The following is a 14562-nucleotide window of genomic DNA, read 5'->3' on the forward strand; positions in this document are numbered from 1 at the left end:
TATTTTTATCAACTAAAGGAAGAAGGATTGTTATGTACGGTACGAATGCTATAAAATATTCAATGAGAGAGAATACCAAAAGAGAATGGTCTCGAAGCATGTGAACAATAATAAAGGTTGGTCGGGCTCATTCTAGTCTGGACCAGTATCCGAACAACTAGTGTTCTTTTATTAACAGCCAACGTATAAGTATATCCGAACTTAGTAGAAAGTTATATAACAATTTGGTTTAAAACATTTGTAGCAGAATATAAAAGAAAAAAAAATTATTCAAATTCGGAAGTTATTTTATTCCCTCCTTGTTTGTTGAAAACACCGCACGAGTGATAAGGTGTTCAGACCATTTTATCTCCACCATGTCGGTGGTTAAAAATCCACCGTGGGGCGGTCAGCCTGGCCCCTCCCGTCAACAAAATCGAAGAACTTTACCGTCCTGGATGGACCCAGAAGGTCTTCATGGGGAAGTTCAATTCCTCACCCTCAAGCCGGCCGAAAATTCAAAACTCCCCAACCCATTCATCATAGCCAAAACCTTGGACCAAGCTGCTGGAAAAATATATGCTGCCAATCCAAGCGAAGGTGGAAAATGCTATCTCCTGAAAGTCCGTAGCGCCGATCAAGCAACGAAACTGACTCTCATCAATCAACTTATCGACGGGACACCTGTGTCGATTAGTCTACACCCAACACTCAACGTCAGCCAGTGTGTTGTCTCATGCCGGGAAGTACTCGGAATGAGCGACGATGAATTAACTGAATGCCTAGCTGATCAGGGAGTTACACGCGTGTATCGCTTCCTGAAAAAGGTAAATGGTGCAAAAGTACCAACGAACACCATGGTCATTACCACGAAAGGATCCACACCCCCAACACACATATTCTTCGGATACATCAGAGTACAAACCAGGCCATATTATCCCCGTCCCCTGTTGTGCTACAACTGTGGCAAATTCGGGCACACTAAACAACGCTGCCAAGTGAAAGCTGCTTGCTTAGAGTGTGGCGCCGCTGAGGTACATCCAGAGTGTTCCAACAAAGCACATTGTCTCAACTGTGGCGGTTCCCATTCAGCAATCAACCGATCCTGCCCAAAGCAAATAGAAGAGCAAGCCATCGTCCGGATCCGCGTGGATCAGGGAATCTCCCAAGCTGCTGCCACAAAAGAATACCATTCCCACATCGCAACCGCCAAAAATGATAGCTCTGTTCAGAACCGAATGGATGCTATTAGGAACAATATTGCAACCGATGAAAAGGACCAACGAATTAAGCAACTGGAGAAGGAAATTCAGGAGCTCACCACACAACTGTATAAACTACAATCAGCCACGGAACGAGAAGCAGAAAGCGAGGAATCATCAATCGAATCCGATGACACCATGTTTTCGGAATCCAGCAACCCCTTGTCTACACCTAAAAGAAATCGAAACCGAGAATCATCAGAAGAACGACAATCTAAATCAGATATGGAACTCGAAAAGAAAAATCATCAGTCATCAAATCCAAGCCAACCAGCCAACAAAAAATCCCGCAAAAACAAATAGCTCTCCCCTCATTCGATCTGTCCCACCTAGGCTTCCAGTACTATCCGGTAAGTCTTATCTTTTCTTTTCCTAAAAATGGCCTCTATAAGCAATATCACTCCGGCTACTGACGAACCATCAAGAACTACACAACTAAATGAAGCCGTTACCCCCACAATAAATACCATCACAACAAACCCTTCCCCTGAACCACATACACCGCCACCTTCCCAAAGAAAGAAATATACATTCGCCCTCCAATGGAACCTACGAGGTCTGAGAGCCCGAGCATCAGAAATTCAATTATTGACTATGAATTTCTCCCCCATCGTCCTAGCTTTTCAAGAGACCTTGGTGCGACAAAACCAAATTCCTCAAAATTACATAAAAGGATACCAACTCCACCTCAACACAAATCATGGTCAAGGATCAGGTCTTGCTATCAAAAATGGTTATCCCTATACCACAATAAATATAGACTCCCCTCTCAACGTAGTATGCATCCGATTGAAGTCTCCTGTAGAAATAACAGTTTTGTCCATTTACATACCCCCCGACAAGCCCATTAGCGATTACTGCAAAGATATTGAAGATCTATTCCAACAGATCCCTCAACCAGTTTTACTGTTGGGCGATTTTAACGCACATTCAACCAGCTGGGGTTGTTCTCGAAATGACACGAAAGGACTTTTTGTTGAAGATTTCTGCTTTAGCAATAACCTAATAATACTCAACAATTCATTACCAACTCGAATCGACCCTTCATCCGGAAATACATCTGCTTTGGATCTGAGTCTAGTTTCATGGCACTTTGCTTCGAAATTTACTTGGAGGACTCTGCAAGATGCCCACGGAAGTGATCACATTCCCATCCTGATAAATCTCGAAAACTCCACTCCTCAAGTTGCAACTAGGCCTCGCTGGAAATATGAAGATGCGGACTGGACTAATTACCAGATTGAAATCGAAAGGGCCCTCGGAAGAAATCCTCATTACACCCCAACATCCTTTATTAAGCTCCTATTCGAAACTGCTCATCTATGTATACCACGAACAACTGGCGTACCTGGAAAACCATCAGTCCCCTGGTGGAGCCCAGAAGTCAGAGACGCTATTAAGCTCCGTAGAAAAAGACTTCGCGCACTCAAACGTCTACCAAATGATGACCCAAGAAAAGACTCCGCTCTTAGCCAGTTCAAAGCTGCCCGCTCAGCCGCTCGAGCGATCATAAAAGCTGCAAAAAGCAAATGCTGGAAGGAATTCGTCGAAGAAATAAACCCCAACACCCCATCCGCGAAACTCTGGGAGAAACTTAAACGTCTAGAAGGCTCAAATCGGACTAGCCGATACCACCTGCTGCTGCACCAAAATTACTCCAGCGATCCTTCGCAACTAGCAGAAGCTTTTATTGAATACTTCTCCTCCGTTTCTTCAGATTCCCCACCTAACACTCCTCATTCTATCGACTTCGATACCGATCTGAACCTGGAATATAACTCTGACTTCACTTTGCACGAACTCAACATTGCACTTCAGAAAGTTAAAGGTCGTTCTGCAGGACAGGATGAAGTCGGATACCCTTTATTGAAAAATCTTCCACCAGTCGGAAAGATAACTTTTCTAAACATATTGAATGAAATTTGGCAGACCGGAGAATTCCCATCTCAATGGAAAGAGGGACTCATCATCCCAATCCCAAAACCACACCAAGATCTCCATTTAACAAACAGCTACCGCCCCATCACTCTTCTGGACTGCTCTGGGAAGATCCTGGAGCGAATGGTTAAACGTCGCTTGTCCTCCGTTCTAGAATCTGAAAATCGACTAGATACCCGTCAGTTTGGATTTCGTCCTGGGTGCTCTACTGACGATCACCTCACCACCCTCGAAGGCATCCTAGACGATGCCCTCGAAAACAACCAACATGTTGAATGCCTCTCGTTAGACCTCTCCAAAGCCTTTGACAGGGTGTACAGACATAAAATCTTGTCCACGTTAAAAGATTGGGGAGTGCTTGGTAGAATGGGCCAATTCGTTAAAAGCTTTCTGACGGACCGGAAATCCAGAGTCTTTATCGACGGCATGGTATCTTCCTCCCGGATCATCTCAAACGGCGTCCCACAAGGTTCTGTATTGGCCCCTACTCTATTCCTTATCGCGATGCAATCAATTTTCAACACTGTTCCTGGAAATGTCAAAATCTTGGCTTACGCAGACGACATCACACTTCTTTCTGTTGCTCCTTTCTCGAAACTTGCCAGAAAACGATTACAATTTGCTGTAGACAAAGTATCTAATTGGGCCCCTACGTTAGGTTTCACTTTCGCTCCAGATAAATCAAAGTTAATGCACTTCGGCAACCGGAACAGAAAGCTGAGTAAGCTCCCACCAGTTACCATGAACGACAACTCTGTTCCTCTAGTTCACTCAGCTCGCATCCTAGGAGTCTGGATAGATGATCGATTAAAGTTCATCAACCACGCTAACCGCGTTCGCAAATCCACTTCCCTTAAACTTAACATCCTTAGAAAAGTATGCAGCGTCAGAGGAGCTGGGTCTCGCAAATCGTTATTTCTGTTCCTGCACGGATGGATATTACCCACAATGCTTCACGGTCTAGGATTGATCAGCAGAGGAGGTGACCGCATCTCCAAACTTTTGGAACCTATGTACAATGAAGCAATTCGTATCATCAGCGGTGCCTTTAGAAGCAGCCCTATTGTATCACTGATGGCTGAGAGTGGGCAACCACCTTTTGAATTCATCCTCACCAAAAACCTCACCATCAAAGCAATAAGGTGGCTGTCATACAATAGACATCCCGGAATTCCGATGATCCGACGAGTTGAAAATGCTCTTTTAGAGTACCAAACATCTCTTCCAGATATTGCACCTCGTCTCGAACCTAGACTCCGCAAATACAACACGCCAATCCCGAAAGTTGACACGTGTCTGCTTTCAAAACTTCGCGCTGGAGTAAGCTCCTCAGTTGTCTTGCCATTTTTCCACCAACTGGTAGAGAGGAAGTACAAAAATACCCCAAAATTCTACACTGATGGCTCCAAATCAACCGATGACCGAGTAGGATGTGGTATATTTGGCAGTACAAGAAACTTCGCACTTGCACTTCCATCTCAATGTACAGTGTTCAGCTCAGAAGCCTATGCTGTCTTAAGAACTGCCGAAGATTTATGCCCATCATCTGGTTCCGTCATCTTCTCGGACTCTGCTAGCGTGCTTAGTGCCGTGTCAGCGGGTAACACAAAACATCCCTGGATTACTACCTTCTCTGAACTCGCTATCCAGAAAAGTATTACCCTGTGCTGGATCCCTGGTCATTCCATGATTCCCGGGAATGAAGCTGCAGATCGTCTGGCTTTTGAAGGCAGTCAGATGACTCCTCCAAATATTCCTGTCCCGCCGTCAGACATCACAAACTGGATAAAAGACAGACTATCCCTACTATGGGCACATCGTTGGAACACCTGCCCTGAGAACAAACTAAGAGAAGTAAAAAACTGCACTCTGGCATGGACTGATCGAAACACATTTCTGGAACGGAGAGTACTTACGCGGCTACGCATAGGTCACACCAGACTGACACACGGTCACCTAATGGGTAACGATGATCCTCCCGAATGTCACACTTGCAAAGTTCCCGTAACCATCAAACACATCATCATTCAGTGCCCGATATATCACCAGGTCCGGTCGGACTGTGGATTGGCTCAAAACCTTCGGGAAGCACTCTCAAATGATCCTGAAGACGAAGAGAAAATGATACGCTTTTTACGAAAAACCAAATTGTTCGGAGAGATATAAGATAAAAGAAATCAACAACAAGAAACAGATCTACAACACTGGCAACACTAGACGCACTAGACAGACATTGCAGGAAAGGGGATGAATAACGTCCAGGCGTTAAAATCCCAGGAAAAAAAAAAAAAAAAAAAAAAAAAAAAAAAAAAAGGGACGGTTTTTTGTTTTGTACGTGAAAGAACTGGTTAAAGTTTATCAAAATTGTGCTGTTTGTTTTTTTTTTTCAAAAAGTTATCTTGTTTTCTTTTACGAATTTAGCTATTTCTTTAAGGGCATTGATATCTAATTTTTCTAAAATTGAATCTATGTTGTTAAAAGTAGTTAGTGTAAGAAACTTAGATCTGTTAATGTATTTACTGCAATTGAACAATACGTGATTTATATCTTCTTTAACATGGCATAAGTCGCAGTTTTCATCACTGGCAATCTTCCACTGAAATAGTTTTTCTTTCGTCAGAGTATGATGTGTTCTAAGTCTTCCAATCGTTATTATTTCATGTGTTTCTAGGTTCAGATTTTTGCACCAGAGTTGTGTGTAAGGTTGTGGGTGTAAGCTGAAATATTTTCTACCTTTAGTTTCGGATTCCTTTTTATAGATTGTTTCCCATTCCAGATAAGACTCGTTTTTGGCTACATTAATACCATCGTTTAAAGGGATTGGTGAAAAGTAATTATTATTGCTGGTACATCCTTCCTTAGCTAATTTATCAGCTGTTTCGTTATCAACCAAAAGAATTAATGGAAAATAAAAACCAAGGTTCTTAGATACACTAGGTTCTCCGGCTTTCACAGTAAGTAGGCGAGAAGTGAGCGGGGCTCTCAATGAGTTTGTTTATTTTTTGCTCAGCTTTTCTGTGGTTTGTTGGTAAACAAACTTCATGAATTCCGTATAGTTGCATAGCCTACATAGCCAAAATGGCTGAATCGGGAATTCGTTATTCGGGAACACCTCCTGAATATATACCCACCTTGATAAAAACATTATTTCCTTTCGGAAATGAACCGTATTTCGACAGTTTCCGGCCTCTGTAGGCAGTTTTTGACCACAAAATTAGCTCCAAAGGGGCCACAATTGCGATTTTTAGCAACCGATCCACCGAAGGCTCCAGTACCGCAAGCCGAAACCATATTTGATAAAATTATTCGGAGGCAAATTCCGGCCGACGTCATCTTCGAAGACGACAAATGCCTGGCTTTCAACGATGTGTCCCCCCAGGGCCCGGTACATTTCCTGGTGATTCCCAAGCGCAGAATCCCAAAACTCGAAGATGGAACAGGGTCCGATGTAGAGCTATTGGGGCATCTGATGCAGGTCGCTGGTAGTTTGGGCAAACAGCGAGCCCCAGGTGGTTTCCGACTTGTGGTAAACAACGGAGAACATGGCTGCCAAACCGTTTACCATCTGCACCTGCATGTCATCGGGGGACGCCAACTTGGTTGGCCACCGGGTTAGATAGTTTTGTTACGTAACTAAAAAGCAATAACCTGATGGATTGGTTGATGGATTTATTTTAATTTTTCTTGTAATATCTAAGAATGCTGAATAAAACTTGTAAGCTCTAACTGTTTCCGTGCATTTTCCGGAGTCCCTCTACTAGTGCTTGCCTCTCCATTGCCATTTCACGATACGATGCGATCGCAAGATTAAGTTGAACCTTCTTGGTGCTTTGCTCGGATACAAACTGTTCAATGAGGACCAGATATTTTTCATCCTGTTGAAGATCCTTCACTGTTTTATCTTCCACGTCAAAAACTGGTGCATCCGTTTCTAAAACTTGTTGTTTGAGCGGTTCAAAGTCTTTGGAGGCTAATGAGACGTCGTTCAACGAACAATATAAGGTAATCAATTCCACTCCGTTTCGCAGATAGTCCCGTTTGATCATGTCCAGCAGTAGATCATCTATCAGCCGGTGCCATGCAAGGAAAAAACACATGGGCCCGAAATGTCTCGTAGATCGTAAAGCATCAAACGCTTTGTTTTCGGCAACATGTTGATAAACTGTCGTAGTAACATCGTGATATTCCTGCTCATAAGGTTCGAACTGTATGCAGGCTCTGTCCAGAACAAACTCATATTCACCATTTTCCAAAATCTTCTTCAACTGTCCCGGTTCGAACATCTTAGGCAGCCGAACCTTGCGACCATTGAGCGGAAAATATATCTGATTCAGACGCTTTCTGGTTTCGTATGCCGCGTCTTGCAAAGTTCCATCCGGCAGTCGTTCTACTATGACCCTTTTGCTGTTCTTAACCCCATAAGTAATGTCCGTAATGACGACTTTTGACTCCGAAAACCCTTTCAGTGCCCCGTCCTTGGACAGAACTTTCGGTGAGTCCTGCATGATCGCGACCACAGGAGGCATCTGAAGCAAGCGACGAGCCTTGCTTATCGATTGAACCACCTCTCCTTTCAGCTGCTCATCGGTCATAAACTTGTACTCAACGGTGTTGTCGTTGACCGAACGCTTCCGGAACACCTTGTCGAGCTCTAGCCGGGACATAGAACGCAACAGCTTTTGGACATCCTGCCGCACAAACTGTGGTCCCGGATCTTTGTCTATAAATCGGTCAGAGTTGTATTAGATAAATTGAATAATAATATGCAGATACGTACCGTAAACAAGGAAGGATTTGTTGTCCACAGAACAGAACCTTGCGCTAGACTGAAAGGGGGTCAACACTTTGAAGATTTCCAAGGTCCATCGAGCACCACTGTGGGATAGTTTCAACATCCTCAAATACGGTTAAAGTATATTTTTTACAGTTTTAGTTCACGGAAGTTTTCCTGAATCTGAATCAAAATAAAAAGACAAGCAGAGGCAAAAATCACATTTTCCAATGTGTTACGTATTAAATTTTTAGTAACGGAGCTGTCCGTTACGCGGTGTTATGAAGAGCAAAAATAAATTCCCTGACAGGAAAATTTTCTATATTCACGCACGCAAACAATTTAATAACAAGAAAGAAAATTTATTCAATATCCAAAATTAATGATTAAATTAAAAATAGATTTTATGCACCACGTTGTGTAATCGCTTAACTTGTTTCTAGCCAAAATACAAAGAAAAGTTTTACATAACTAGCTCAGAATCGGTGATTTGGCTCTATTTTTCAGGGAACATGTTTTGGTAATGTTTTTAAAGTTATAATTTGACTTAACAATGTCAAAAACATGACTGTTAAATTGAAAACTATTACAATCTTAGCGCTTTTGAAAAAAATCCATGTAAAAAAACAAATTGAAAAAGAATGCGGTCATCTTTAAAATACCGATTTATGCGGGTGCTCCTTAACCGGAAAAAAAAAATTCAATCATCGCTTTCCAATTTGGATAGATTTTCCAATTCTCGTAAAATAATTTCTCCGAGTGTAATGGTCCTTTTTAACGAAAGTATTGAACTTAACGAATGTTTTGGATAAACAACAACAACACGAGGTCCGTGAAAAACGTTTGAAACTTTACCGACCATCTCACCGCAACGAAATGTCCACTTCAGCAGCAACGGCAGAACCGAGTGCCAAACGTCCGCGGATGGACGGTCAGAAGCAGCGAAATAAAGGCGACAAACGCAATTACTATGCCAAATCAGCGGCTCCGGCCGGAGGCGGTGGTCGCCGGAAGGCCTTTCTGGAACCGGGCCAGCGAGGCTTCATGATCACCTGCAACATGCGCGAGCGGGATTGCATCCGGGAGAGTTACATGCTGCTGAACGAGTACGCCGACGAGTTGTACGGAAAGCTTGAGGAAACAAAACCGGTCGAGGTAAGGGTAAAATTTTGAAGGTTTGATGTACAAATTTATTTTGAAAAATCGTATAACGTTTAGAACCAAAAGGCTACTGAAGATAACACAGAAGAAGATGATGGGGAGGCGGAGGACATTTCGGTGCTGGTCCAGAAGCAAGCCGAATCTGTTCGTCAGGAGAAACGACAGTTCCGATTCGAGTCGGTTGAAACGGGGGCCAAAAATTGCTGTTTCATATCTACCATTTTAAAAGATCCCAAAGAATTGGGTTTACACATTTTACGAGCCTTGGCAGAAAAGAAAGAGCTCAAGAGTCGCTTCATTCTACGAATGATGCCGATCGAAGTTGTTACTCGAGCCAATATCAAGGATATCCAAAATGCGGCTGGACCGCTGTTCGATCGTTATTTTCTTAAAGAACCTAAAACTTTTTCGATCGTCTTCAATCGACGGTTCAACAATGCAATCCAGCGGGACGAGGTGATAGATGCGCTGGCGAAGCTGGTCAGCTCCAAAAATATGGGCAACAAGGCTAACTTGAAGAGTCCAGATTTGGCCGTGATAGTGGAGATTGTCAAAGGTCTCTGTCTGATAAGCGTAGTGCCCGACTATTTCGTTTTGCGAAAGTTCAACGTCGTTGAGCTGTGCGCCAAAAAAGAACAAACCGAAGAAACGGCTTAATTTTTATATTCAAGAGGAGTTCTCGGGTAATATTGGCAAATGGATAATTTCAATAAGTTTGCTTGAAAATGTAGAATTAAAAAATAGAGATATACGTCATCGATCGTTAGTGGAAGCTTAGTAGAGACTTGTAAAAGAGTTTCTATAATCTCAAAGACGATTCAAATTGAATGATTTCAAGAATTTTGAAAGTTTCTCATAATCAAGAGAAATGACAATGTCGCTAGCAGAATTAGTTTTGTCATGTATATTTAAGATTCGTTATACAAAGAAGATTCAAATAAACCAGTAACAAGTAATTAAATGTTCTTACGCTTCATCCATCGATCCATTGCCCTTATAGTTTCTGCTTAACTAGAAGAAAAAGTCATCGAGATTGTTTTAGGCCAAAGGCATTAAAAACATTTTTTTTCCGGGATTTTCATCCCTTAAGGCATTAAAAAATTCTGTTGTCCACTATTTGGTGATCTTGAAGCGCGACTCTCAAGATTGCGCAAACCGGAATTGTCAGGTTGTTTTTCTCTTCGACAAAGCAATTCTTCAACTTCTTCAATTTTGACTTTCCTGAGGATTCTGACAATCAATTTTAAGTATTTAGCAGATGACCAAACTTAATTCTATTCAATCAAGTGAGAAAAGTGTTTTTTTATAACCGTTGAGACTTTATTTTCTCAAAAAAAAACAAAAAACAATTCAAATTCCTCAGGTTTGTTTGTATTAACATTTAAATTCGTGGTCCAAATAGGGTCTCACTTATGATTCCACAACAAAGTTTTTATCGTTTTAATATTTGTAAAGAATGTAAAAAAAAATATCAGTAAATAATATTTACAAAAAGAAAAAGAGTCTCACTGAAATAAAAAGAAATGCTTAATGTTTGGATCGCTTTCCACCACTTCCCCCGTGGCCTTCGATTGCCGTACTGCACTTGGAACTGGTGGTTGGTATTTCCGCCAGAGGAGGCGCACTGGGTGCATTGTAATCGCTGCACCGCTTTCGCCCTCCTGGACTCTTGGTGGGAGAATACTGCTTGAGGCATTCGACGTCGTTGAAGATCACCTGGGCACCGCCTCCGGTTGTCGGAATCACGTCACCTTTGAAAATTTTTGTCTCGACTTCCCCCTCGGTATCAGCCTCCTGAGAAATGAGGCAGTACTTGGAGGCTTTAGCGTGGGTAACGTCCCGAGCCTCGCTCAGTTTGGTAACCGACTTCCGATTGGTGTAGTAGGGCTGTAGAATCGTTCCCAGTGGTACTGGATTTGCGGCACGGTGTTCCAGCCAACGTTCGCCCGTGGAGCGAGACCGCCGATGACGGGGATTGGCCACTGCTACGCCCTGCGAAAGTTATTACATTAATTAGAAACATGAATAATTTGGAAACTTTCAGATGAAACTTACTCTCGTCGTTCTTGGAGTGTAGAGGACTCCATTGGCATTCGTTGATGTAACCCGGCTAGTAACCGGTGTGGCCAATTCGTCAACGCTATTGGATCGAGCCACCTTCCCAACCGGGGTACTAATGATTTCCGAAACCATTCGGAGTCTTTCCTCTTTGTCGCGCATCTCTTCCTTCAGCTTGCTCTTCTGTTCCTGGAGTTTCAGTTCCAGCTCCCGGCTCATTTTTTCTGATTCGACAGCAATTTTAGAAGTAAACTTCTTCCTCTGGCGTTCTTTTTCAATTTCCTTCTGGTTCAGTTGCTGTGTTTTCTGGTTCAATTGAGTTTGTAATTCGCGAACCCGTTCCTCGAGAATCCTATTACGTCTGTTCAAATCGTCGATCGAACTTTCGTAGATAACGATCTTGTTCTCCATGGCTTTGATTTTTTGTCGGCTTTGCCCCAAAACGCCTTTAATCGAAGTATTTTCCGATTTGAGCGAAATATTTTCCTTTTCCAACTTGAGCAAGTTCATTCGAAAACGATCTTGACGTGTATCGAAATCTTCACATAGAGATTTTCTTTTTGAAACACGCATTTCGAGCACCTTGATCAATTCTTGCAGCAGAAGTTGCGATTCCGGGCTGTACATTTTCATATCCGGGAAACTTGGTCCCAAACTGTACACCAATCCTAGATCGATCTCCAGTTTATTGGCGGTGCCTTGGTGACGTTTTTCTATGTCGTTTACAGCCATTTTGAACAACTGATTGGCCTTACGACGTCCAGGGGTCAAACCGACATCAATTTTTACTGGAGTGGGTCTTGCAATTTGCACATCTTGAGTCATTTCGGCAAACTTCATAACCTGAGCCGTTTCGTCGTAATCCTCAGCTCGTGGATTGACACAAACTATCATCCGTACCTGCCCTTCCCCGTCAAAATAATTCTTAAATAGATGAGTGATTTTCGATTCGCGATATGGAACCTTTTTAGTACTGCCCGTCATTTGGTTCTCCCTCAAAATCTCCATACAGGTTCGCAAAGTCATCAGACTATTGTTAATATTACCCGCTTCCCTCAACCGTTGCCCGGTATTCCCAGTTCGATTCGTACGCTCGCTACCAGCCAGATCGACTAGCGAAAGCTGGCTGACCGTGATGGCGTTCCGATCCTGGACCACATGTTCGCCCTTCTGATCAACCGGTGCCTGAACTAGCCGAACGGTGAACACCGAATGTGAACGACTCGATTCGGCATTCAAAATCGTGTGACCGACCCGTTTCCGTTTCTGACCGATCTGGAACACCTCCAGGGCTTCCTCCATCGTCTTGACCTCGATCTCGGTCACTCCGTGCACGAACATGTTGTGGCTGGCATCCTCTCGGATCATTTTGCTTTGCATCGTTCTGAAAGAAGTTCATTGCAAGGTTTAAGGTTTGTATCTAACCTCTGATATTTAAGGTTTTAATTAGTATCCAAAACTTAAGTCAGAAAAATTGTTAAAAAAGTTTCAAAACTCAGATAGATTAAACTTACTTTTGAATCGTGGTCTCCTCCAGTAGATCGTAAACGCAATTGTTGTAAACTTCCACATACGTTATAAACACGGAATAGATGTTGTCCTCTTCAACACCGCTCAGTTCCGACGGTTCCACCGAGGCTTTCGATGCAACTTCCGGATCCAATGGCTCTTTTCGCTTTATCCGATTCAGCTTCGAATGTAGTTCCTGCTGACGTTCCAGCATCGCGTCTGCCTCCGATAGGATGTCGAATCCGTTAAGCCGATCTGGTTTGAAAATGAATTTTCGTGCCTGATAGTCGGCAATTGTACGAAAAAGCGCATCCAGGCACCGAGGCATAACTCCCCGATGCTGCAAATCTCCCGTCATGGTGTAAGTTTTGCCACTTCCGGTTACTCCGTAAGTAAACAGCAGTCCATTCTTGCCACGCACCAGCGCTTCGACCAGCGGTTGGGCCACCGTCGAGTAAACTTCATGCTGCGATGAACCCGATTCGAAAACCCGTTTAAAAATGTACTGCGTTTCCTTGAGATTGGATATCTTGTAGTTAATTGCGATTTCCGGTGGCGTCAATACGACCGTATTTTGAGCGGCCACCCGCAGGCAGGACAGATCGGATTCGCATGGCAACGGTCGGACGCGGCAGTACACATGAACCGGATCGCTTGGCAAGTTGCTGCCAGAATTTCCACGACTTTGCACGGCGCTGCTCAGCGGGGTTGGCCGCTGGTGCACCTTTATAGGCGTTTTCTGGCGCCTGTGGGAAGAATGCATAACGGTTGAAAAACAAAAACCGGTTAAAACCGACGTATTTCATACTTACATCGTCTTCATTCTCGAAGCAGTGGTATTTGGTCAGGATAAGGTACAAATTTCTCATCAAATCAGGTCGAAATGGGGACGGAAATAACGAGTTTTAAATCAGAAAAATTGAGTTTCAAAAAGCTATACTGCACGGACGGCTACATAAAACCGTTACACCGAAAACAGCATCAAAAGTGGAATGCAAAACTGAACGAAGAATGATTGCGCAAAACGAAAAGCAATGTTGACCTAATCCTTACACGTTTGAAAATTTGTAATTATATAGTCTATTCTTTAACACGTTCATCGCCCAAAAAAAATCTCAGAGCATGAAAGTAAAGCGAGAGAGCTTCAGATTTACAACGCGTGGCAGAACTGAGCGGCAACCTTGCTTAAGAGAGCCGTCACCCATATATGGGTGACGTGGCGACGAACGTGTTAATCATTTCAAAGAATGAAAATGAGAATTTTATTAAAAAATTACAGCCGGTTTTATAAATATACTATCTTGACAAATTTGATTTACTAAAATGAGAATTGACAACAAAAATCCAGAAATTCTCTAAAAGTAAAACATACTAGGGTGACCGAAAAGACAATTAGTGGTATGAATAAGGTTTAGCAATTGCTTCGGTAGCTTTTACTTAGCTCGAAATCAATCAAAGCAAAAGTCCAAAGCATTTGCTTAGTTTGGTATGAATAAACATTTGCTTAGCGGATGTGTACTAAAGTCTTAGAACATAGCTTTTGCTTCGAAAAATAGAGCTATCCAACCAGCAGAATCTGAAGTTTTCTAAAGTAAAATGAAAGAAGACGATCAGAAAATTGAAAAGTACGGCTAAAGTAGCCATGAAGTCGACGAAGCGGGGGGTGCGTGTAAGAACGACCGGAATTTTTTGTTAATGCGTGCTCGTATGTTGTTGTTTAAAGAAAAATGAATACATATTCGAATATTGTCACACAAAAAATGGCCTAACTTTAATATTTATCATAAGCTCTCCCACATGTATTCGGATCGGGATAATCCGATGTATAAAAAAAATTGGCAATAGGCGCGCATTTTAATTTAGATTTTTTTTAAATCTTAGGAT

General features: G+C 42.6%; 4 protein-coding genes across 4 annotated transcripts; 2 read left to right on the forward strand and 2 right to left on the reverse strand.

The window, feature by feature from the left end:
- The first annotated feature begins 5850 nt into the window (after positions 1 to 5850).
- On the forward strand, positions 5851 to 6905 carry LOC129750698 (uncharacterized HIT-like protein Synpcc7942_1390). Its single transcript, XM_055745703.1, has 2 exons — positions 5851 to 5891; positions 5956 to 6905. The coding sequence occupies exon 2, from the start codon at positions 6340 to 6342 to the stop codon at positions 6793 to 6795; it is 456 nt and encodes a 151-aa protein (XP_055601678.1). The 5' UTR covers positions 5851 to 5891; positions 5956 to 6339; the 3' UTR covers positions 6796 to 6905.
- On the reverse strand, positions 6829 to 8168 carry LOC129750695 (28S ribosomal protein S22, mitochondrial). The gene is made up of 2 exons (XM_055745700.1): positions 7957 to 8168; positions 6829 to 7899 (listed from the first exon to the last, which is right to left on the reverse strand). The coding sequence occupies exons 1-2, from the start codon at positions 8072 to 8074 to the stop codon at positions 6902 to 6904; spliced, it is 1116 nt and encodes a 371-aa protein (XP_055601675.1). The 5' UTR covers positions 8075 to 8168; the 3' UTR covers positions 6829 to 6901.
- A 578-nt stretch (positions 8169 to 8746) lies between these two features.
- On the forward strand, positions 8747 to 10763 carry LOC129750697 (THUMP domain-containing protein 1 homolog). The gene is made up of 2 exons (XM_055745702.1): positions 8747 to 9105; positions 9169 to 10763. The coding sequence occupies exons 1-2, from the start codon at positions 8827 to 8829 to the stop codon at positions 9766 to 9768; spliced, it is 879 nt and encodes a 292-aa protein (XP_055601677.1). The 5' UTR covers positions 8747 to 8826; the 3' UTR covers positions 9769 to 10763.
- LOC129750694 (kinesin-like protein KIF23) lies at positions 9993 to 13663 on the reverse strand. Its single transcript, XM_055745699.1, has 4 exons — positions 13491 to 13663; positions 12684 to 13424; positions 11167 to 12553; positions 9993 to 11103 (listed from the first exon to the last, which is right to left on the reverse strand). Exons 1-4 carry the CDS (start codon positions 13499 to 13501, stop codon positions 10639 to 10641), a joined length of 2604 nt encoding a protein of 867 aa, XP_055601674.1. The 5' UTR covers positions 13502 to 13663; the 3' UTR covers positions 9993 to 10638.
- Between the last annotated feature and the right edge of the window lie 899 nt (positions 13664 to 14562).

This window comes from Uranotaenia lowii, chromosome 3, assembly GCF_029784155.1.
Source record: "Uranotaenia lowii strain MFRU-FL chromosome 3, ASM2978415v1, whole genome shotgun sequence".
In the NCBI taxonomy this organism is placed as follows: Eukaryota; Metazoa; Arthropoda; class Insecta; order Diptera; family Culicidae; genus Uranotaenia; species Uranotaenia lowii.